Source organism: Physella acuta, unplaced genomic scaffold (assembly GCF_028476545.2).
Source record: "Physella acuta isolate Inbredline_101_S28 unplaced genomic scaffold, ASM2847654v3 ptg000161l, whole genome shotgun sequence".
Classification (NCBI taxonomy): Eukaryota; Metazoa; Mollusca; class Gastropoda; family Physidae; genus Physella; species Physella acuta.
In genome coordinates this window covers 448,681-474,573 of record NW_026731680.1, presented here as the reverse complement: position 1 = coordinate 474,573, position 25,893 = coordinate 448,681, and the positions used below count along the sequence as shown (strand labels likewise).

The window sequence follows — 25,893 nt, the reverse complement described above, 5'->3', positions numbered from 1 at the left end:
GGGGGGGGGGGGGGGGAGGGAGGAGATGAATGAATAACACTGAATCTGTTTCAAGTAAAACTAAGCACCTGCGTCGTTATGTAAATCTTGGTGTGTAATGATTTTTTTTTACTGTAGCCTATAATGGAATGCTTGCTGTTTTTGTTTATTCTGTTTGATATTATTCAACACTTAGCGACAGATAAATACAATGAGCTAAAATAGTAGCTTTATTTTTATCTTTCTACACTAAGAAGGGAATGGTGGTTCAAAAGCAAAGAATGTGTGTGTGTGTGTGTGTGTGTTTTTTTAAGTAAAGTTTTTTTTTCTGTGTTCTATTTTTTTATTCTTAAATAAATGTTTTGGTATTGCCAAAAAAAAAATAAAAAATAATACATTAAATTATAGGTGAGGATGGGTCATTCGTTTGAATGACTAACAGTTCTATGGACAATGAACGTTGCATTATAAGTTGTTTTTTTCTACTCTAGTGCAACTTCACCGAGACCGAATTTCACGAGGGCTTCAAATAGCCCTTCTATAAAACTACCAACACGTAATTAAACATGAAACTAATGTTTTATTTCTTGTTTATTTCTATCTCCCCTCAGCTGACGCGAGCTTAGTGAATTGTTCCATAGAACTGTAGAGCCACGCATACAAAGAGGATTTTCGTTATCATGGCCTTACTTTCGCCATTACGTGTTGGTGACCTAGTTTCGTTTTATTTTTAGCGCTATTGATTTCTTGAACTGAAGTTTAGATACCAGTGCGGGGTAATTCTTGATTTTAAAATCACATATGTGGTCTAAGCTTTTGAGACACTGTCTATATGTAATTGATAAAGAAAATTAATTAATGCTAAGGAAAATGAAATTTTAAATATACAGTCTATTAGATATGAATGAATGCATCTATTTGTTTAAAAAAGGGAATATTGACTCTATACCCCTATAAGCAAATATATATATATATATATATATATATATATATATACATATATATATATATATATATATATATATATATATATATATATATATATATATATAAATTACTAGCAAAGACAACAATACTCGATATTTTTAAATGTTTATTGCAAAGATTTTTAAAATAAAAAAACGGATAGTTTATAAAATGTAATTATATCAGTAATATCAATATGATCAAACAAAGCTGCCTTAAAATGTAAGAAAGTAATAATGAATTTTAAAAATGAACATTCTGTATACAAAAGAAAAATGAAATGCTATGTAATAAAGTTTATAACATAATACATTTAATTTTTTTTTCTCAAATTCTAAAAAAGAAAATGAGACAATACACCCATAAAGTTGGGTCTTTTTATACCTCAGGCTAAATTAAGTTCAAACCAGTTATTTATGAAATGGTGTAAGATAAAAATTAAGAAATTTTGTATATCTAATTTTGTGTGTATGTATACATTTTAAGTTTTAATTTAAGTTTTTATAAAAACGCATGTTTATTTCTAGAAAACAACTTACTGAAAAAGAACTTTGTTTTCATAATTGTATTTCAGACTGACTTTAAAAATACGTTTGTATCTCTGATACTATTCTTGTAAATGTTTAACAGTTTTAAGTAAACAAATTAGCCCAATTAGTCCTTAATACTTATTATTAATAAAGTACACAAAATCAATTTAAGGTGAAAATAAATATATTCTTATCGTTTAAAAAATTAAGCAAATAAACAAAATGTTTAAAATTTTTTTTCAAAAAATTAGCTTTGACCGTGGCATTAATCCAAATCATTTTAAATGTTTAAAATGCACTGTTACTGAGCTAGAATAGGGTTTTAGCTCAACTGGATGATGAATATGATTCATTCTATTCTAATATTCTGCACATACTTCCCACTGGAGCAGTATTCACCGGTCATTGTCCAGAACACTTCAACCTTTTTACCAACGGGTCTGACAAGACTTGGGTTGACCTCTCTCATTATTTCCTCTATAAGGACAGACTCTGAGCCATTGGCCAACACAAATAGAACTTTGCCTTCACAAACAACTTCACAGCTGAATTCATCTGTTTGTTGTGAAAATATATTAAATTAAGATTCGGCATAAAACAACTATTTGGGCCTCAACTTGTTTACATCAAGGGTTTGAATTCTGTTTTCCTTATTGATTCTATATTAGGCATTTGATGAAATGTAATTACTGTGTAATAATGCCCCTTCTTTGCCTTCACACCTTGGTGGATTTAGAGGATAAACGTATATAAATCTCATAAACTATAACCAATATTTCCATTTCGTACAAAGACGAACCATAAGTGTTGAATTACGATCCCGGGTTCTGACAGATAGGCCTACTGGACTTTTAGGGGAAAAAAGGCGACTGGGCCTTGTGCTGACCACATTATCACTTTATATGCCAACGTCACAGAAAGAAATGAACTCTTCTTCACCTGCTCAATGGACTTGAACGGGTAACATTTTTTTTGTAACAGTATGTCAATTTAATATTAATTAGCAACATTTTAAAAACATGTAAAGAATGTTTTAGTTGAATTTTGTTTATTTGTGGTATCATTTGTCCTGATATATTATGTCCCGAGATCTTTTGTCCGTGAGATCATTTGTCCTTGCGATATTTTGTCTGGGATATTTTGTCTGAGATAATTTGTCCTGTCACCTGATAAACATTTGTACTTTTACTAATGCTTAGTACTGTTAACTTACACTTGTGTCTTTTCACAGGATCCTGCACAGTGACCACAGGCGTTGACCTCTTGTCAGATCTCTTGCAGTCAGCCCTCACCTCTATATCGATAGTGTCCTGATAACTACAGAACTCACAGCCAGGATCTATTTCCAGGTTACCCTTGATGTCAGGCAGTTCTAGATGTAGCTTCTTGGTAACACCTGGGGATATATATATATATATATATATATATATATATATATATATATATATATATATATATATATATATATATATATATAGCATATGAATTACTTTTTATCGTTGTATTAATTATTGATAGGATGGGATGGCAAGGGCGAATGGTAGAACGTACGACTGCTTAATCTGCCTCCTTATAGATCATCAGGTTAAAAAAGGGTAACTTAACTTAAAAATCATAATTTTACAGAAACGTGCCTTTTACTTTTCCCGTAATGATTTGAATGCTTCTGTAGCATTCGGCTTCTTTTGCGAGCTGTAAAATGTTTTGTTCGTTTGACATATCCTCCTATTAAGGAAAAAGGAGTTTTAAACATAAATTATTAAATACAGCTATTTAGCCACTTTATAAAAACGAACAGTTTTTTTTTACTTTTTATTTAACCGTTCTCATAGTAACTGCTGTGAAATTTACCTACACTTATATATGTTTAATTGATTGTGGTTTTATTTATTTTAAACCTAACTCTAACTTGAACAGTTTAGATTTGAGCCATGTTTCTAACTTTTTACCTAGATTCATATATTTCCATAATTTGCCAATGACACAAATCCTTTTGGGGAAAAACTTATAGATAAGTAGATAAACATTTGCATTACTCTTTCACTACTGGTATAGTAATTGGCAATCGTTCACATACATGGTAGGAACACTACTTACTTGTTGTGCCATGAGTTGAGTTTTCTTACATTTAACTTCACCTTTGACGTGCAGTTTCACATCTTTCAGATCTGTTAAACCTAAACGGAAAAGTCTATCATTAGTTACACAACCTCTGAAGACGGAGGGGGGGGGGGGAGGATGTAAATTGTAATATAAAGATAGAAAAACACAATTATAAATCATGGGACAGCGTGTTCGGATGGTAGAACTGACTATTGAAGGTTGGATTCTGCTAAGACTTCTCTCTTAAATGTCTAGAATTTCTCATGTGGTTTATGTGGCTTACAGAAATAAATTTTTTAATAAAGAAAAAAAAACTGAACAGCCAACAAAACAGAAATTTAAAAAAGAGGTATTTGATGAACTAATTAACGAAAGTAAAATGTTAGTCGTCTTGCAGTTAAAAGTACATTTTGCACAGTTATATCAGAGGAGGTTAGCTAAAAATTCAAGATAAATTTAAACACCACGATAATATTTCAAATAGATTTAGCATTATTCGCTAGTACTATCATAAAAATTATATATATATATATATATATATATATATATATATATATATATATATATATATATATATATATATATATATATATATATATATATATATATATATATATATATAATATTCTGATTTAGGCCATCTTACCAACAATGTTATTTTTCTTTTTGAAGATCTCACATATCTCGTGAAAGTCAATAACATCCATGTTCACGATGTTTAAAACCTAATGCTTAATCTAAAGCAATATTTGAAAATTATGCCAAATTTTAAGAACTTATAAGTTCCGATTGAGGAAATAAAAATAAAAAAAAATTAAACTCCGTCAATTGTATAGCCTAAATGGCAACTCGTCTGTGTAAACTATTCTAGCGTCACTATCTCCAACGCAGAACTTGTTCGACTCTTCTAAACCCAATAGAACTGCAGACCACAATGAAAGTAACAAAGTGAGTTCTACGCACACAATTTCAACAATTTATACTGTGTGGTCCGTTAGACAGCTCATTGTATCTGAGTTTTCCCGAATTTTTTTTTTTCATTTAACTTGTAAGTACTTATGTTTTGAGGAACTGGAAAAATCCTAAAATTATCATGTCGATACTAGGTATCGATGTCAATTTAAGAATGAGTATTTCGTTTTCTATGAAAACGTATTTGTCGGAAAATCGGACAATGTATAAATAGATTCTGGAGTTGTTGTTTTTTCGGCTTTTAGGGTTAGAAGCGATGATTTTTTTATAGATTTCGGAGAACAAAATTTTTTTAACTTCTGAATTTATTTTTTTCACATCGCCATTGACATAACTTTCACTTGACAAAGTGCAATACATGATATTTACCAACATAACTTCAAGTATATTTAGAATGGACTTCAAAAATTATTTTACCTTGTTTAAAATATTATTTTCAGTGAAGTCTCCACGATACGATTACACTTTCCTTTCATATACCGAGTTTCCTTGAAACAAGTGAACTCTGCACCATGTGTCTTGGACACGAACGAGAAAAGATGATGATTATAAAACTAACTTTGTTAATCGGGTGTGCGAATAGATTCGGCGTGGTCGGACTCGGGGCTGTACAGCTCAAGGTTGCTACACCGAAAAGTCCGAGTTTGAACCCCCGGGCAGATGAGGCTCGTTAGCTGGGGACAGAAACCCATCTAGGAGATAAAACTCTAAACTTGAACAACTGCTGCCTTGTAGTTTGTTCTTGGTTGGACAAAGGGTATGGAAGCAAATCCAGAAAGAAAAGCAGACGGAAATCTGAGTCAATGGCCCAAATGGCGCTTAGAATGTTGACACTTAATGATTATTTTTGTTGGAATATATTGCAACCAACATTACAATGATGAATGAAGAAGGAGAAGGATGTTTAAACAATTACTAATCCAAAAGACCGGCCTCGTGTCCACCCAGCTTTAAAGGGTACCGAACTTCAGTTAGAAAAGCTAAAAGCAGCTGATGAATAAAATAGATCACTTCTCTGAATTAGATGAACTCTACTTTAACTGTCCTTTGGTCGCTAGGTCTGACAGGATAATTTTACGTTTGCTTAAAGTAAGGAGTGTGTGTTAAAAAACTCTTAGATTTTAATTGTTTTTTTTTTTAATAATTAAGAAACAATAACTCAATGACTATATGAACTTTATTGTATAAAAAGAGCAGCAGTTTAGCAATCAAAGCAGCAAATTATGGCATTTGAATGTACACAAAATAAAGCGAAACTAAAATAATATAAAATGGTAAACATGTAGTAGCATGAGTGCAATTTTTAAAATTAAAAAAAAACTACAAGCTACAGAAGAATCCTATTTAAAAGAACTCCCATATAAGATCGATCCAAAAATACTATTCAATCTTCAAAATCAGTTTGCAATTGTTTTTGTTCTTTTAGTTTTCTACACAAAGTAATGTTTAATTACAGGAAATGGGATTATTACACTTTCAGTTGTATACATATCATATGGCAAACAACTTAGAAATAAAATATAAAGCATATAGTATGCTATAAATCATTGTATAAAAATATATTTTTAATGGTTCAATTAAAAAAAAGTATAAGACAAACGAATTAGAAAAAAAAACAGTAGTTTAAAGAACATTCAAATAAAGTATGCTGTAAAGCATTTTATGACAAGTATATTTCTAATGGTTAAATTAAAAAATATATGGCAAATGACTTAATACTAATAAAAATATAGATGTGACATTTCGAAGGCTTATGTTCAATGTCAGATGGGCAGTGTAAGTTCTTTTGTGAAGTTACTTTTTAATTAATAAGCAGTCGAACATATAGTTTTCTCAATTAACAAACCAGTTTAAAAACAAATTATGTAGAATAACGTTATATTCTCTGACAAGCTTACGTTTTAGTGACTATTAAAATATGTGAATGTTTAGTAAAAAATGTTTGTAATCAACAGGTCAAAGATAAACTGGATATAAAACCTAACCATTTATGAAGAATTCTTTGTAAAATAGAGTCTTCAGAAATGGTTGGTTGAGTAATTTTTAAATTCTACTTTTACGTTTTTATTCCGCAGCTAAAAAATAATATCAATTTTTTTTACAAATATATTTTTTAAAAATGACAAAAAAATTCTTTAAAACCTGACTAATTCACACATTAATCTCAGCAAAAAAACTGCTAAATATTTGTAGCAAAATAGTTTGGCAGTCAAATGTAGCGTTTGATTTATTATATTAAATGGTATGATCAGAGTTTATGTATAGTTGTATGTTGCTAGTTAGAGAGCATTTTGCGATTAACTTTGTTGCTATGTTCAGCTCTCATAAACTTGGTTATTATAAAAAGAGTATTAATATTTCACTACCTTATGGTTAGGCTAATACATATCAAGTATAAGCCTATCCCAATTTGTTAAAGAATAAGTTTTAATACTGAGTATTTTTCTGTTGGACCAGAAACAAGATTTTGGTAAAGATTTAGATGTAGGGCTAGACTATTGACTAGTCAAGATATAGGACTAGGATTAGGCTTAAGCTACGGATTGTTATTGACCATAGCGATTTAAAACTAAATCTGGGGAGAACCTATTTTAGAAGTACAAGGCCAAAATAAAATCTTACTACAGGTTTTGATTATTTTGTCTTTGTGGCGAACTTCGTTGAGTTAAAAGAATGTTCAAACTAAATTTAGAAATCAAAATACAGAGTATTACGGCGTTACTGTTACAAATTATAGAGTATTAAAATAGCAGGATAAAATAATAAACAGATATAAATTTAAAATACTTCAATGCTTTCAAAATATCTAATATCAGGATAAACAATAAACAGATACAAATTAACAAAACTTCATTCCTTTCAAAAAGTCTAATATCAGGATAAAACAATAAAGAAATATAAATTAATAAAACTTCAATGCGTTAAAAAAGTCTAAAAACAGGACAAAACAATAAACATATTCAAATTAATAAACCATTGCTTTCAAATCGTCTAATATTATGATAAACAAAAAATACAAATTAACACAACTTAAAAGCTTTCAAAAAGCCAGCAGGATAAAACAATAAACAGACACAAATTAACAAAACTTCAGCAAATAAAAAAATAAAAATCCAATGTTGGGTGCTTCCATGCTTCAATTACTTAAATTTGAGTTCCAGATCTTTGCCTGAGCAGGTGGCACTGTGATCCACATTACCCTCTACCCTCCAATAAACTTTGTCGCCCATGACTGTAAAATCGTTGGCTCCTGCGACATTCTTTCCCTGCAGAAATGTAATTATTTCACTCAACTCTTGACTGTCGTCGTCACAGTTTGTATAGTTACATCCAACTCGACCACGAAGCTCCAGATAGCAGGTGAACCGACCTGGGAAAAACATAATTGTTAAATTAGAAAAATCTCTAGACTATGTGTCATTAGCAGCCATACTAAAAGGTCCCGAAAGCTCAAAGCAAAAATATTTGAAGGTATTGATTTTAAAAATATTTGTACCCAAATACCAAAAATGTTTTAACTAGTACTTAATTTTCTATATATTATATATATATATATATATATATATATATATATATATATATATATATATATATATATGACAGGAAAAGACAGATTATACAATATGTAATTATGTCATTTCTTTCATATTTATATGTATTTTTAATCTGGTCTTGTTTTTATATAAAATCAGATAAACCATCATTGAAACTAAATATTTTTCAAGAAATCAGTGGCGTTTTACTACATTTATACTTAGTCCTACTCTAACTTTATCATCTTGACTCACTCCCAGATTCCAGCTTTTAATTTTTAAAACATATTGTACTTTTTTACTACCAGCTAAATTATTCTCCTAAATACCATCGGTCGTCTTCAGTTAAGTAAGCTTGAATGTGTCAACTTTCCGAAGTTCTCACCTTTGAACCCTTTCTCTTGTGATTTGATCACCGCCTTCTGTGAACCGTTGCCAGGGATTTCCTTCCGTTGCGATACGCCTGGTGTAGAACTACGTAACCCTATGGACGCAAATGAACCATTAGGGTTCAGCTCCACTTCTAAGTTGTTAGGCAACTTCAGCCTGACACTCTTATCTATCCCTGATTTGAATTGTTTTAAACATTAATTAATTAAACACTTAAGTTATTTGACTTTTTATTTATTACATGTAACTTAATTAAGACTAAACACAGCTAAATTATATGTATTATTTTTTTTTAAAAAAGCAATTTTAAATTATTTTTTTTATCAGAATTTTACCAAAAACCCGTCCTCTAGTAACTGAAGCAACCAGATCGTTCTTGGGGTGTTTGGTCACAGTCACAGTTGTGTTGCTTCTGCTGGCATTTGTTGAACATGATATTAGCACCTGAAACACGTTATTCAAAACAAGTACAGTTGAAACATGCAGTTTATGTCTGTGTTCAGTTCTATGTTATCGCGAGTCAAGGCAAATTTGAGGGTGACACCGAAGAGAATAATTTATTTTTTTAAAATTGGGCAACTGCCGACTAGCCTCGAAAAGAAGTTGTTATGCATGTATTAAATTGTCTCAGAACTTTTTCTGAATTCCTATGTAACTTAGCCTTAATATATTTTCATATATCTCTACAAGCAGTCTAATGTAATTACATTTTTTAAAAACCAAGGAAATTAATGTAATAAATAAATTGTCATTAGATTTTCACAACTATATTGACGTTTTGATATTTTTAAACACTCGTTTAAGAAGAAAGGGGAAATTGTTGCTTACATTTCTTTTTAACTTTTTCAGGCAGCCATCGTCTGGTATGGAATTGATCCAGCGAATCGGTGGACGTTCAGCCACCTTCAGCTTTAACCTTGCAAAGTTTACGTTGTAATCTGTTCATTGAAATAAACATACAGAAAATACACCTTTTTCACGTACTCTAGACTGATTCTCTACTGTTACACCCATTCACATACTTTATCGCTACACCCAGACAGATACTCTATTGCTACACCCAGACAGATACTCTATTGCTACACCCAGACAGATACCCTATCGCTACACCCAGACAGATACCCTATTGCTACACCCAGACAGATACTCTATCGCTACACCCAGACAGATACCCTATTGCTACACCCAGACAGATACCCTATCGCTACACCCAGACAGATACCCTATCGCTACACCCAGACAGATACCCTATCGCTACACCCAGACAGATACTTTATCGCTACACCCAGACAGATACCCTATCGCTACACCCAGACAGATACCCTATCGCTACACCCAGACAGATACCCTATCGCTACACCCAGACAGATACCCTATCGCTACACCCAGACAGATACCCTATCGCTACACCCAGACAGATACCCTATCGCTACACCCAGACAGATACCCTATCGCTACACCCAGACAGATACCCTATCGCTACACCCAGACAGATACCCTATCGCTACACCCAGACAGATACCCTATCGCTACACCCAGACAGATACCCTATCGCTACACCCAGACAGATACCCTATCGCTACACCCAGACAGATACTTTATTGCTACACCCAGACAGATACCCTATTGCTACACCCAGGTACACACACTACTGTTACACCCATAAATGTTCCATTTCTACAGGGGCGAGGATAAATCCTCCTCATTCTACGCTTTGTCATCTTCTTTTCCCGTTGTTGTCCATGATACATAGGGGCAGAAAAAGGGGTGAGCTTCTATATCCCGGCGTACAAGGTGAAACTGTGATCAAAAACATGCCCATTCAAAGTTTAATTGCCCTAATTTTGTAGTCCCTCATCAACACCTTAATTACAACCCTGAAGCTAATATGTGAACTCTAGTTTGAATACTACAGTTCATGTGGCAGATGAAGTAGAGTTATTTTGTCTTTGTAGTCCCAGCATACTAAGGTATCGTGTGGACAGAATATGCACAACGGGTTATAATAATTCGTTTAAAATGTATAGTCAAATGAGAAGATTTTAATTAACTCTAAGTATAATGGGTGGTTTGAAATTAGTACTTACTCAAATCCTGTCCATTTTGTAACTTGTAAGCCTCCTTACACAGTCTAGCTAAATTGATGTCTCCCATGATTGATTGTGTAGTCTAGAAATCTACGGGAAATTAGTCTGTCACTGTTTCTTTGACAGACACAATCTAAGTTTCTTTTTCAATATCTTTTACCATATGTAATAAAATATCTTTATATAAACTAATATATAAAAAAATATTTTAAAAAATTACCTTAAATAAGGTAACAAAATAAGTATTTAAAGGATTTGTTTACTTCCCTGTATACCTATAACTTAAGTAAAATTCAAAGTAAATAACAATATAAAAATAAAAAACTACATATTTTCAGTTTTTAAAAACAAATACTAATTAGTTAATCTATAGATCGTTTGATAGTACGGCGATCTCTTTGTATTCCAATCGACTACTATGACTATTAAATATATTTAAAAAATAAATTGAGAAAAATATAAGATTAAACAGTTCTGAAAGTAAAACTAGCCAAACGTGTCCGGCTCTTTGGGATCATGGTGTGGCCAAGGATGTTAAAATATGAATGTAATAAATAGAGGTCCACCTTAACACAAAGGAACTAATGCCGATTAATGAAATATACTAGTGATAACACAAGTAGACAATTTATTTCCCTAAACTTGTGACAAAAAATAGTGTGCTCGTAATTTTACTAGTAGATCCAAGCTGAATACAAAAACATTATTTTCTGCGGGTCTAGAAGACTATATATAGCTTTTGTTGATACTATATATAGACGTTTTATTCCACGCAATGAATTCAGATGTTCTTGAAAATTCTCCAATGTTAAAAAGAAATACAAATAGTTTACGATACAACTTGTATGACCCCCACCCCCTTCCAAAACGTCCTATCACCCCCACCCCACTCTTACTCCACCTACTACTTATAACTGGCTATTCGTTAATAACGGGAAATTTGTTTTCAGGACGCCATCTTAGCTGTTTATTCATTGAAAAACGGGAAATTTAAATTTAGGAAGCCATCTTTGTGGACCAAAAAAAGTACGAAGTATCGATACCATAACGATTACCTGGCAGACGGCCACATCAGGACGACTGGAATTGCGTTTCATGCGTGGCGCTATTTTCGAATTTCTGCTTCGCTTTGAAAGTTAGTTATATTTTTTTTTCTTGATGATAAAAATGCAAAATTTGCATTGCTACACATTGGCCTTCATAAATTTAGCACATGAATCCTGTCCTTTTTGGTTCGTTGGAATTTTTTCTGAATTTAAATCAAACACACTTTCATACCAGACAGAGTTTTACTGTTTATTTATTAAAGATCTGGTGTAGATTTGAATGAGGGAAGAGGGGGCACATTGAGATAGGTAGAGGGTAAGAGAGGGGTATAACAGGGGGACCTCATAACCCATAGTGAAGGTGATGAAATGGGAATTTTTGGGGACTTCGAGTTTAGTGATTAAAAGAAAATTGAAAAAAGAGGACATGTATGAAATAAGATGATGAGTAATTTAAACGACCTTTTTCATTAATAGATTTACTTTTTTTTATCAGACATTGGCTGGGGTAAAGGAAGTAGAGTTGGCATGTCTATCTCATCGTGGATTCATAAAGGGTAAGTGTGGCCAAAACTAAGCCTGGTCACATTTATTCTATCCGAGTCTTCAGGTACCAATTAAAACTGAGTCGACTCAAGCACGCCCTTAAGACTTGAACCGTAAACCAAAACGTAAGACTTTAGGGTTAGATATCGTGCATTCTACCACACAACCACTATTTAGACATTTTGTGGCATGATCACAATGTCACATTTTGACAGTTATGTCAGGGTTTATGTTGCAGATGGTTTGTTAGTGACATGTCAGTAGTCTAGGGGTGGGAGGAAGAAGGTGGGGGTACATTTTCTAGAAAAAGTTTGTTTATATTATTAGTGTATTTTCGTATTTATCGTTTGTAAATTATAGGGGAGAGTGGATGAATTCAACCCGTTATATTCAAGCATAGATTATTGATATTGCTGACCACTCTTTATAATTATAAAGAATTAAGTGGAACCTCAAGGAAAAAGAAAACAGAAAAGGCCAAAGGAGACGTGGAAGCTCACGGCGGGGAAGCAGCTGGCAGAGGCAGGACTGTCATGGGGGACTGCCAGGAAAATGTCATGAGACTGACAAAAGTGGAGGGAGCTTTTTGTGGCGACCTCATGTGTCATGGGCACAAAAATAAAAGATGGTGCTTAAGTGAACCTTCCGTTAACTCTGAAGAGCACCTGATCTGATAATTTAACAGAATTCTACACCTATATTTGTTTTTAATATATGCGACAAAGATCCCATTAGGCAATTTTCTAAGAGTTTAGAACTTTACATAGGTTATATAACACAACACGTAAAATATTTCAACAATTCAAAGTTTATTTCACTTTCTTTTACAATAAAATATTTTTTTTTATATTTGAATGTTGAAAAGAGTTGGCGAAATATCACGAAAAGCATTGTAATTTTACAGTCAAATTTGAAAATTAATCACATTTTAATGAATATTCCAGTATCAGGAATATGAATATAATTTTTTTTTAAATATGAATATGAACAGAACATTAATTTTTAACTTTTCCATTCAATTTTTGCTTCAGAAGAAACATAAAAATCTACATATCCCTTGACGGGGATCTTCACAGCCTCCGAGAGACCCCTGGAGGATTCCGTATACCTTGTCCCTGGGGGTGGGTCAGACAGCGCCCGACGTTGATGATCTACCTGGTCCCCTAGAACCATCTCGAAGACATCGTTAATGGCGACGTCCATTTCACCACCAAGTCTACCGGAAATAAGGATAACTGCAGCGAAATATCCTGGTGAAAAAATATAAATAAAATTGTAATACAGAGATCAGGGAATAAAAAATGTGAAAATGACATATCTTGAAACTAACACAAGAAAAGGTTACCACTTGGGACAGTTGGAGAAACTAGCACAAGTAAGATGGGTTACCATTGGGGGACAATAGGAGAAACTAGCACAAGAAAAGGCTACCACTGGGGACAGTTAAAGAAACTAGCACAAGAAAGATACCTTATTACTGGGTACGGAAAAATTAGCACAAGAAAAAAGATACGTTACCACTGGGGACATTAGTATGACAAAAACTTGGCCTACAATGGTTTTTGTCCTCATATAACAACATATTACTACTTATAACAATAACGTGTATTGAATTGCTGCTTTTAAGATATAATGTTCAGAACGTAAAAATCGGCTTCAAAATTTAGTTCGCTGCTCACATTGCAAATGAAATATTTTTTTTATAACAGGTATAAACCCTTATGTATTTTACTAATTATTTTTAAAGGTCTGGTGTAGATTTGAAAGAGGCAGGAGGGGGCACATTGAGATAGGCAGAGAGTAAAAGATGGGCATAACAGGGGGAACCCAGAGTGAAGGTGATGAAATGTGAATTTATGAGACTTTTTGGAAGTTTTAGGGTTAAATTAAAGTTGAAAAAAAGGATTAAAAGAAGAAATGTATGAAATAAGATAATGAGTAATTTAAACGACCCATTTTTTCTAAGTAGATTTGATATTTTATATTGTGTGTGAGCAGAAACGAAAGCATGATGAGCTGACCTCTGTAGTGGGTGTTCTTGGTGCTGACCATAGCACTAGCCCCTGCTGTGGCGCCTTTAGTGGAGCGGGTGCTGGTCATGTCAAGACTGTCTTCTTGTGTCTTGTCTAAGACACTCAAGGCAGGGTCTATGTAAACTGACTGCCCAAAGGCTTTAAAGACATCGGGAGGGACCTCCTCTTCATTCAAAGGTAACTGTATGATGGTATTCAGACCTAAAACACAACAAATTATTGTTGATTAAAAGGTAACTTAATGATGGTATTCAGACCTAAAACACAACAAATTATTGTTGAATAAAAAAACTCAATGATGATATTCAGATAAAAAACAACAAATTATTGTTGAATAAAACGTAACTTAATGATGGTATTCAGACCTAAAACACAACAAATTATTGTTGATTAAAAGGTAACTTAATGATGGTATTCAGACCTAAAACACAACAAATTATTGTTCAATAAAATGTAACTTAATGATAGTATTCAGACCAAAAACATATTTCACGTGTGATTGTATATTTTTATATATAAGCTAGAAGTGTTATTAAGATCGAACACATAATTCAATAATTTTAATGTAATGTAATGATGCTTTTAAAATTAATAGCTGCTTTAAAAAAATTAAATATGCTCAACATTTTAATTATCATTTCATTAATAACATATCTGAAGCGTTAGTGTAATGTTGCTGTTGTTTTTTTTAAAGAGTCGTTTCAAACTTTAATTTGTCTTGTTTAATGCCCGCCTCATATAGTTTAATCATTTAATTAATGGACCCAACGAAAGGGTTATAAATGGTTAATACCTTAAATTAATGGACCCAACGAAAGGGTTATAATTGGTTAATACCTTAAATTAATGTACCCCTACGAAAGGGTTATAAATGGTTAATACCTTAAATTAATGGACCCCTACGAAAGGGTTATAAATTGTTAATACCTTAAATTAATGCACCCCAACAAAAGGGTAATAAATGGTAAATACCTATAATTAATGGACCCCAAAAAAGGTTATAAATGGTAAATACCTTTAATTAATGGACCCTCGGTAATGTTTAGGATCCAGCCGCTTTTGTTTTTGCATCTTAGAGCCACCATTCTAGATTTATCTTCTGCTGTGGATGCTTGTTTGTTCTCGTTCTGAAAGATAGTTGGACATGTTTTTATGGTTCATGTAAGTGTCGACGAATAATAAAAATGTTGCTTGAGATTTAACAATAACGCAACATCTACGAAAATTGTTTTTACTCTGTATGTTTCACTATTATTACTGTCATTAAGACCTGGGAATGGGGGTCATTGAAACAGGTCAGCTCTACTTCACCTGCGCCAATAGACCGTTAGATTTGAAAGGGTGCTGTACTAGTTTAGGACTAGTATTGTGATAGAGTTACTGTTAGAGGTTTATTTTCTTTAATGTTTCCTACATGTCTAAAGAAGGTAGTACAAACCTTTACATTGCTCGGATCGGAAGAAAACCCCCACCATGTGACGTCATCTAGTTTTATTTTGATATTTCTCAGGTTGGCGTTTCCTAATTTTAGAAAATAAAACAAAACAAGATGAGAAAATGTGTGGACATATCACAGTAAAAAACATGTTAAATTTCTGATAGTAAGGAGATGTGCGAATATAAAGTACAAATGTCAAATTAATTTGTGACAGTAAAGAGATATGCGAATGTAAAGTACACATGTCAAATTAATTTGTGACAGTAAACAGCTATAAAAATGTGACAGTATAAAGATGTCACATACATTTGTGACAGTAAACAGCTATAAAAATGTGACAGTAACGGCTCAGTCCACGAAACACACTGATTAGTTTCGCACCGCTGAGCTTGTTTGAACAGCTACAAGCGGCGAAAGTTAAAGTTGTATTAAAACATGTATCTATGTAGGTTAACTGTGGTTCTATGTGGGCGAGTGGTAGAGCCCACGAGCACCAACCCAAAAGTCATGGGTTCGGTTCCTCGTCTTACCGTCTCATTTCCAAACCTGAAGAAGGGGATAGGCCTACAGGATGAACAAAGTTCTTCTGCCAATACTTACATACTTATAACAGACAAACGTACCTGATAGGTTATTATCTTTACGGTATTCCTCAACAGTCTTTTCAACGTCGATCACTTTTAAATTCGCCATCGATGCTAAAATAATTATGAAAAAAGTCAGAGGAATAATTTTCTATAGGTTACACGTTACTTTTTGTTTTACTATTAGATCTACGTTCATTTTAGAAAATGTACATTTTTATTCATGCGTTGTATGGACGAAATATTTCAGAAATGTATTTATGATATTTGATCAATGCAGTTTACACATAAGTTAGTATTAAGATGTTTACTTACTTTTAAAACAAATTCCACTCACGAATTAAAGGACATAAAACAATATATAAAACACGAAAAAGTTTTAAGTATACATTTTAAAACAATCTCTAAAATGTATGACAACAGTCAAGTTATTTTAAAATTGAACTTATACATTATTGTTAGTATTGGTCTTGATTTGTATAGAATAAATTATGGGTAAATAAACAAACAATTTTTATAAAAATAATTTAATATATAATACCTAATAATAGGGTGATAAAATTATCTTTTATAACTTAAAGAAATCACTAATGAGACAAACCTGAATCCAATATGTCAAATCACTAAACAAGACAGGCGAAAATTCGTGTGGTTAGCGTAAATACTTGATTAGGTTGATCCTCGTTTTCATGCCCGGCAAGTTATAACTACTCTCTAATCGTCAACAAGGATTCCCCTTTTTAGCCGCGCTGAGCTTTATGACGTGTACACATCGGGAACTCCGTATCGAGGCGGCTATTTATAGAACCAACGACACCGTATCTGAAGCAGGTGATTTGGTTTCGTTTTTTTAAAAAAAATTAAACTATAAGTAACGTATCGAATTAACTAGTGGCGAGTTTTAGAGTTGGTGAAGTAAAAGTTTTTTATTTTAATACTTCCATGAAAGAAAAAAGAAACAGGATAATTAGTAAACAAGAGATTGTTTTTACAAAATCTAGAACTACGGCAGCAAACTTCGGACAAGACAAAAATCAACATTCTTGGTAAGTGTTTGTAAATTTAATTAAAATCTAGTAATAAGTGTTTAGATAACATTTCATTTCGTGGGGAAAATATTACAACCGGGTTTTTAAAAAAAATTCACCTCAAATAATTTATCGTAAGAGATCGAGTATGTTTGATTTCGTCCATTTATTTTGATATTAAAATCAATAGACCTGTATGAACACGATTCAGATAGTGGTTTATATAATTTTTATATCTGGGTTAGGTTTTGAATATTAGAATTTGTGTTGAAATAGGAGTTAGAGGTGAAAGATTGGCGACGATTAAAGTTAGAACAGGCTAAGGCTTTTGATTAGGTATATGATTAGCATCTAAAACGATCTAAAGCAAATAAATCTAGAATAGTCCACAGAAGCCAACATTACCTTCTAGTTTTATCTGTACATCTTGTTTTGTTTTGAAACAGTAATTAAACAAAAGTTTAAAAGATTAACAAACTGACATTTTTCGAATATTAATTAATTTCTAATTAATAACTTGAAATAACTTTAAATAACAAGCTGAAATCTAAACACATTTAAAACTTGAAACCACCTACATTTGTTACATAACATTTCTTTAATTACAGGCCACTTTTTATCTATAAACTCACACCCACTGTCGTTATTCTCTCCCCTGACTCACGTGCACTAGACGTGAGTACCTCGTGTGTGCTCATCGCCTACCATGCCTCAAATCAACGACCCAGAAATCTTACTAGACCTGAAATGGTTGTCTTCAGAATATTTTAAGTTTTTACCCAAAACAAAAGGTACGTTCACAAAAACGAATTAAATATCGATGTTCAAGTCTAACTAGTAGACTAGGTTGATAGCTTTATGATAGTAGTAATCGAGTAGTAGTGCGCATGACTTCTTAGCCGATAAGTCCAGAGTTTCGATCCTCCCCAACTCTCCATGACAGTTGAAGCTCGTTAACTTGGTCTAAGAAATCAAACAATGAATCAAATAACTGTGGATCAGGAGAGGGGCCCTATGGTGATGGGATAACTAACCTTGGTGATGGGATAACTAACCAATGTGATGGGATAACTAACCTTGGTGATGGGATAACTAACCAATGTGTTGGGATAACTAACCTTGGTGATGGGATAACTAACCAATGTGATGGGATAACTAACCAATGTGATGGGATAACTAACCAAGGTGATGGGATAACTAACCAAGGTGATGGGATAACTAACCAAGGTGATGGGATAACTAACCAATGTGATGGGATAACTAACCAATGTGATGGGATAACTAACCAAGGTGATGGGATAACTAACCAATGTGATGGGATAACTAACCAATGTGATGGGATAACTAACCTTGGTGATGGGATAACTAACCAATGTGATGGGATAACTAACCATGGTGATGGGATAACTAACTAAGGTGATGGGATAACTAACCAATGTGATGGGATAACTAACTAAGGTGATGGGATAACTAACCAAGGTGATGGGATAACTAACCAATGTGATGGGATAACTAACTAAGGTGATGGGATAACTAACCAAGGTGATGGGATAACTAACCAATGTGATGGGATAACTAACCAAGGTGATGGGATAACTAACCAATGTGATGGGATAACTAACCAAGGTGATGGGATAACTAACCAATGTGATGGGATAACTAACCAAGGTGATGGGATAACTAACCAATGTGATGGGATAACTAACCATGGTGATGGGATAACTAACCATGGTGATGGGATAACTAACCAAGGTGATGGGATAACTAACCAAGGTGATGAGATAACTAACCAAGGTGATGGGATAACTAACCATGGTGATGGGATAACTAACCAAGGTGATGGGATAACTAACCAATGTGATGGGATAACTAACCAATGTGATGGGATAACTAACCAAGGTGATGGGATAACTAACCAATGTGATGGGATAACTAACCAATGTGATGGGATAACTAACCTTGGTGATGGGATAACTAACCAATGTGATGGGATAACTAACCATGGTGATGGGATAACTAACTAAGGTGATGGGATAACTAACCAATGTGATGGGATAACTAACTAAGGTGATGGGATAACTAACCAAGGTGATGGGATAACTAACCAATGTGATGGGATAACTAACTAAGGTGATGGGATAACTAACCAAGGTGATGGGATAACTAACCAATGTGATGGGATAACTAACCAAGGTGATGGGATAACTAACCAATGTGATGGGATAACTAACCAAGGTGATGGGATAACTAACCAATGTGATGGGATAACTAACCAAGGTGATGGGATAACTAACCAATGTGATGGGATAACTAACCATGGTGATGGGATAACTAACCATGGTGATGGGATAACTAACCAAGGTGATGGGATAACTAACCAAGGTGATGGGATAACTAACCAATGTGATGGGATAACTAACCAAGGTGATGGGATAACTAACCAATGTGATGGGATAACTAACCATGGTGATGGGATAACTAACTAAGGTGATGGGATAACTAACTAAGGTGATGGGATAACTAACCAAGGTGATGGGATAACTAACCATGGTGATGGGATAACTAACTAAGGTGATGGGATAACTAACCAAGGTGATGGGATAACTAACCAAGGTGATGGGATAACTAACCAATGTGATGGGATAACTAACCAATGTGATGGGATAACTAACCAAGGTGATGGGATAACTTACCATGGTGATGGGATAACTAACCATGGTGATGGGATAACTAACCTTGGTGATGGGATAACTAACCAATGTGATGGGATAACTAACCAATGTGATGGGATAACTAACCAATGTGATGGGATAACTAACCAAGGTGATGGGATAACTAACCAATGTGATGGGATAACTAACCAATGTGATGGGATAACTAACCAAGGTGATGGGATAACTAACCAATGTGATGGGATAACTAACCAATGTGATGGGATAACTAACCAATGTGATGGGATAACTAACCAAGGTGATGGGATAACTAACCTTGGTGATGGGATAACTAACCATGGTGATGGGATAACTAACCAATGTGATGGGATAACTAACCTTGGTGATGGGATAACTAACCAATGTGATGGGATAACTAACCAATGTGATGGGATAACTAACCAATGTGATGGGATAACTAACCAAGGTGATGGGATAACTAACCTTGGTGATGGGATAACTAACCATGGTGATGGGATAACTAACCAAGGTGATGGGATAACTAACCAAGGTGATGGGATAACTAACCAATGTGATGGGATAACTAACCAATGTGATGGGATAACTAACCTTGGTGATGGGATAACTAACCAAGGTGATGGGATAACTAACCAATGTGATGGGATAACTAACCATGGTGATGGGATAACTAACCAAGGTGATGGGATAACTAACCATGGTGATGGGATAACTAACCATGGTGATGGGATAACTAACCATGGTGATGGGATAACTAACCATGGTGATGGGATAACTAACCATGGTTTCCTTTCAGCTACATAAGCTGGTACCAAATTTAAAAAAAAAATTAAACTGGCATGGGCAAACTATGATATTTTCGTAAAAAGCAAATGGTGCCCTGGAGAAGATTTTACTTCTCTAAATGCATCCATTTTCTCAAGAGGTAAATGGAGCTATAGGCCTATATCTAGGAAAGATGCCAGTGATGTATGTCTGATTTGGTGAAAATAGCAATCTCTGTAGATTTCAAACATTTTGTATTCATATTGATTTAGTGATGTACATCTGGTTTGCAGAAGATATCAACTTCTGTAAATTTTTAACAAGTATTCATGTTGATTTAGTGATAAACATCTGGTTCGAGGATAATTTCAACCTCAGTAAAAATTTAAACATGTCGTATTCATGTTGATTTACTGATGTACGTCTGGTTTGAGGATAATTTCAACCAGTGTTTTTTTTAAACATGACGTGCTTATGTTGAGTTAGTGAGTTCTTTCCCTGCAGATCTAGAGGTGACGTCATACTTCGACGGTCTGATGGTCAAGCTAAAAGACCTCAAATGGGAACCAGAATCCAACTCCAGCCAGCAGAGTGAACTGGATATTTCTGGAAATGTAAGGGTTAAAAGAATATTATATTAATATTACATATTAGTCTAGAATTTGGGGGGGGGGTCGGTGTGGTCGAGTCGGTAAAGCTCATTGCTGCTAAACCGCAAAATCTCGAGTTCAAACCCTCAATAGCGCATAACCAGTTGACACGTATACTTAATTGTGTTGGAGCCCCTCCAACATTAAAATTTTGAACGAAGAAGAAGAAGAAGTCTAGAATTTACATTTGAAGTATTGATGTTACAGAGGTCCGATAATAGACTCTTCTGAAAATAGGTGTATTATGTCATTAGTAGTATTATGATATGATTGATAGAAGGTAAAGTGTTAGGGTCAGAAATTAAAAGTAGGTTCATGGTAGGAATTTGTTTAGTGTTTGAGTTAGGCTTAGGATTTAGTGCTGACATGGGCGAGTTATGTTAGTATTAGCTTTACTACTAAAAACCTAACACCCCTGTTTTAAGAAGAGTCGATTATCGTGGCATAATTGGTCCTGTGTGATATATAAATATGATTGGACCTAATAGGGCTGGTAAGTAGGTCACCAAACAGTTCTACGGCTCAATAAAACCTGCATGAGCCATAGAACTGGTTGGTGACCTACTTACCAGCCCTATTCTCCTTTACCAAATCTGGCGAATCAAGCGCTATTTTTAAAAAAAATCATGTGAATTTTTTGTTTTAACTCACAAGGTGGGCGTGGCCTATAGTGAGCTGTACGGGGAGGTCATCAGCAAGGTCAACATGGCCGTGACCCCACAGGTATCAGCGGAAGTGGCTCTGCTTCATGGGTGTATCATAGGTAGGGTTTTAGTTCACTTGATGTCAGGGGTAAAGGGGGTGGGGGGGGGGTGGGTGATGGTAGCGTTTTAATTTAGTTGTTAGGGTAACATGGTAAGATGGTTGTTAGAAAGCAGAATTATACGGTCTGCTTAAATATATAGGGATTAAAATTATGGTGTATTATATAGAAAGTAAAATTTATATTTTGAGTTATAACAAGTTAGGTGTCATATGACTGAGTTGTGATTATTAAAGTTTTAAAATATTAATTTTAATTAATTAAATTTTTAGAATTGGCATTAGATTCAAGATATTTGGGAAATAGTTTACATTGAAAAAAGTTAAGATTAGACTGTATAAGATTACATTGTAAATAATTTTGAGTTAGATAAATCGTTTAATGTTTAGGCTATTCAAATGACAGGGACTAGGAGGGTGTAAAAATCAAAATAAAATTGAATAGTTTTTATATTTATCTTCCCCCAGGTCTTGACGAAAGGACGGTGGACTTACCTCTTGAAGGTCTACCCCCTGATATTAAGGAACGTACGGGCGAGAGATGGGAATTTCAACCTGGGAAATTAGTCAGCACTTTTACAAAACCTGGTCCGACCTTTCAACGTGAGGTCATTAGTTCCAAATTTGGGAGCAGTGTTAGCATTAATACGGATCCCCTAGTAGGAGTTTCAACTCGAACAAAAACAATTTCAACAGCGGCGACGAATGCGGAGATTAAATCATTTAATAGCAGCTACATCAGTAAGTTTGTATTTATATGATATATATTCCAATTTGTTTTAAGTATTTATTAATCGCTACTTCTGCTTTTGTTTTGTTAAGGAGTTTAAAAGTAGCATTGTGTAGAATTCTTGTGTGAAAAGGTATTAAATGCATTCTTGGCTTTGAAGTGCTTGTCCTGTTATTCTCGAAAACAAATATATAATTTAGAAAATATCTTACATTTACTTTAGTACTAGCATAATATTTAGTACAGATACCCTGATTTTAAAATCTCTTGTGAGCCTGTGAATGTGTTTGCATTTTTTACACTTGAACTCATTATTTTGTGTTTTGTATATGTTCCTACTCATTTTTAAAGTTTTACACACTATATAATCTTTATATTTTCTGTCTTAAAAGTGTAATCCTCCAATTTAGTGATATTTGATAACAAATCTTTAGAAATTGGTGTAATTTTAATTTTATTTTAATTTTCTAGGATACTTTACTGCTCGAATTAAACTCCGAGGGAATGTAAAATCCGTCTATCAGGACAAGAAATCTCAAAGACAAGTAATCAATACGCCAATCCACACTATGATAGAGAGAGTAAAGACAAATATGAACGATGGCTTTGAAACTTGTTTTTACGAGATCAATAAATTAAAAGTCAGCAAAGTTCTAAATAATAAAAGTGTTAGTTTTATGATCCGTGGTCAACTGAACATCAAATTTAAAGACATTGACTTTCTACAAAGAGATTATATGCTATGGTGACTTAAGGCAACACTGCTTTCTTTGGTTTATGCCACGGTTTTAAAACAATTATACGACAAAAAAATTTTCTGCTGATGTACAACTGTAAATATGTCTAGAAAAACATTATTTATTATAAAGTGATATTTATTATGGCTATTGCTAACATCTGTTTCCTGTTTAAAAACACTGGTATTAGCTTTCTTTATTCACTATGTGAAATGGCATATATATATATATATATATATATATATATATATATATATATATATATATATATATATATATATATATATATTCAGTTATTAATATTTAATCAAAAGTCAACCCTACTAAGGATCTGATTTGCATGTTTATTTAAACCCGATTTTGTATGGGTTATCCAATTGTATGAAAATAGATCTTTCTGTATAAACGTGTATCTAAATAATATGTAAATATGTGCAGATGTAAAATAAAGCTCGCCTATTTAATTCATTGTGTTTATTGTTTTTTTTTTAAAGAAATATTTTCGTTCTTTTAAAATTGTATCTAACATTAGTCAATTAATAGGAGACTAGACAGCAGTGCATTAAATTGGTGGTGTATGGCATAAGGATGTTGTGTTTAGTACTGGGTAGACCTAGTTACAGCCTTAAATCTAAAGGTTCTCCATTAAGCGAAAAAGACTTAATGCTAGCATTGCTATGTATGTCTATAAGTGGGTACGATGCAGTGCTAGACCTATGGCTATGACGAGTATGTTGCGCATATTAAAATTAATTTGACCCCTAATTATATTTTACTTGCACACTTCAAAATAGTATTGATTTTAAACTAAATAATTTGACATAAGCTATACTAAAAAATGTCGCATTAGCTAGACTATTTAGAACTAGTAACATAAGTCGAAGCCTAATCAAATTACACAGGCAAAATGGGGAAAATGTGTGGTTGAAATGTTGCTATATATATAATTGGCCATACAAATTACTATCTTATAGGTTGTGTTGAACTGTGGTGTTAGTTTACAGTATTTACTAATTTTAGGTTGGTTATGATGCGTGGAAGAAATTTTTTTGATACACATTATTTCAAATCAATCGTAATACTTAATCTTAATATATATTTAATACTGCTACCTATGCTATGAAATACATGCATTGATTTAAAGCAGGGGTCGCCAAACAAAGGCCCGCGGGCCGGATGCGGCCCGCCAGGTCATTGTATCCGGCCCGCGACGATCTTTTTGTCCACTGGATAAATGTTTATTGGAGGTGGCTGAGGAGCTATGCACAGACAATTCCAAACAATTTGAAAATGTAGCTTTGTGTGCAAATACAATTACTCGCCAGGTTGCAGACATTGGTGAAAACATCATGACTCTAATAGTGAAAAATTCAAATAAGTTTCGCCATTTTTCAGTTGCAATGGATTAGTCGCTGGACAACTGTTCCACCTCTCAACTTCTTGTGTTCATTAGAGGTGTTTGGATGAAGACCTGAACATAACACAAGCAGTGGCGTAGCCAGGATCGTCTCAAGGAGGGGTTCCAATTTTTACCCGGGGACAAACTTTCGATTTGCACCCCCCCCCTCAAACTTTCGATTTGCACCACCCCCCCACTCAAGCTTTCGATTTGCACCCCCCCCCTCAAACTTTCGATTTTCACCCCCCCTCATACTTTATATATCTATACCGAGGGGTCTATGGGGGAGTTATGACCCCCCCTAACCCCCCCCCCTGCCTACGCCACTGAACACAAGAGCAGGCTTCCTTACATAAAATGTATGACACTGTCACCGAAGAGGATATCTAACCAAAGATAATTCAGAGACAAACACAAAATCGCAAGATTTACCATATTTCACATCAGTAAGATTGCTAATTTTGAGAGAAAATTCTGAGCAGTGTATCTAAGAAAAGAAATAGGTGACTTCCTGATAGTAAAGGCAAATCACAGCCATTATTGTCTGATGAAGAGTGGGTAAAGAAATTGGCCTCTGCTGCAGACATAACTAGTCATTTAAATTTTCTGAACCTAAAACGGCAACAGAGTGAAATCTAGTTTCTGATCTATGCACCCACCTATAGGCCTTTAGATACAAACTTGTCATGTTTTTGGAACAAGTACAGGCCAACAACTTGGCGCACTCTCAGCAGTGCAAGGTCTTTACGGCTGAAGCAACCACTGTGTTCCCCACGTCATTTAAATACAAGATCATTAAAGACCTCCAGCTGCAGTTTCAGTAGAGGTTTTCTGACGGATTCAAAGGCAGAAGAAGTGAGACTGTTTCAAAGCCCATTTAAAGCAAATGTGGCCAGTTGCAAAGATGAACTGCAGCTGGAGGTCA

The 25,893-nt window shown here is 33.9% G+C and overlaps 4 protein-coding genes and 1 long non-coding RNA gene across 12 annotated transcripts; 2 read left to right on the top strand and 3 right to left on the bottom strand.

Moving 5' to 3' along the window:
• Window positions 1-1,111: 1,111 nt before the first annotated feature.
• On the bottom strand, window positions 1,112-4,638 carry LOC131935837 (uncharacterized). Its single transcript, XM_059292530.1, has 5 exons — window positions 4,225-4,638; window positions 3,573-3,652; window positions 3,110-3,200; window positions 2,689-2,871; window positions 1,112-2,030 (listed from the first exon to the last, which is right to left on the bottom strand). The coding sequence occupies exons 1-5, from the start codon at window positions 4,283-4,285 to the stop codon at window positions 1,825-1,827; spliced, it is 621 nt and encodes a 206-aa protein (XP_059148513.1). The 5' UTR covers window positions 4,286-4,638; the 3' UTR covers window positions 1,112-1,824.
• Window positions 4,639-5,713: 1,075 nt separating this feature from the next.
• LOC131935859 (uncharacterized) lies at window positions 5,714-11,366 on the bottom strand. 8 transcript variants are annotated; one of them, XM_059292572.1, is made up of 7 exons: window positions 11,127-11,366; window positions 10,781-10,841; window positions 10,561-10,650; window positions 9,302-9,411; window positions 8,809-8,917; window positions 8,469-8,648; window positions 5,714-7,920 (listed from the first exon to the last, which is right to left on the bottom strand). In XM_059292572.1, exons 3-7 carry the CDS (start codon window positions 10,625-10,627, stop codon window positions 7,691-7,693), a joined length of 696 nt encoding a protein of 231 aa, XP_059148555.1. In that variant the 5' UTR covers window positions 10,628-10,650; window positions 10,781-10,841; window positions 11,127-11,366; the 3' UTR covers window positions 5,714-7,690. The 8 variants fall into 8 exon arrangements, with proteins under 8 accessions (XP_059148555.1, XP_059148556.1, XP_059148554.1 ...); XM_059292573.1 differs by having other exon boundaries at window positions 10,781-10,835; XM_059292571.1 differs by lacking the exon at window positions 10,781-10,841.
• A 107-nt stretch (window positions 11,367-11,473) lies between these two features.
• Window positions 11,474-13,282, top strand: LOC131935858 (uncharacterized). Its single transcript, XR_009385991.1, has 3 exons — window positions 11,474-11,695; window positions 12,103-12,163; window positions 13,184-13,282. It is a non-coding gene; the product is annotated as an uncharacterized LOC131935858 (long non-coding RNA).
• LOC131935857 (uncharacterized) lies at window positions 12,977-16,930 on the bottom strand. The gene is made up of 6 exons (XM_059292564.1): window positions 16,809-16,930; window positions 16,247-16,321; window positions 15,624-15,706; window positions 15,201-15,312; window positions 14,174-14,386; window positions 12,977-13,402 (listed from the first exon to the last, which is right to left on the bottom strand). Exons 2-6 carry the CDS (start codon window positions 16,314-16,316, stop codon window positions 13,155-13,157), a joined length of 726 nt encoding a protein of 241 aa, XP_059148547.1. The 5' UTR covers window positions 16,317-16,321; window positions 16,809-16,930; the 3' UTR covers window positions 12,977-13,154.
• Window positions 16,931-17,116: 186 nt separating this feature from the next.
• LOC131935836 (uncharacterized) lies at window positions 17,117-23,780 on the top strand. The gene is made up of 6 exons (XM_059292529.1): window positions 17,117-17,253; window positions 17,844-18,026; window positions 21,195-21,304; window positions 21,995-22,103; window positions 22,571-22,843; window positions 23,304-23,780. The coding sequence occupies exons 2-6, from the start codon at window positions 17,942-17,944 to the stop codon at window positions 23,579-23,581; spliced, it is 855 nt and encodes a 284-aa protein (XP_059148512.1). The 5' UTR covers window positions 17,117-17,253; window positions 17,844-17,941; the 3' UTR covers window positions 23,582-23,780.
• The last annotated feature ends 2,113 nt before the right edge of the window (window positions 23,781-25,893 follow it).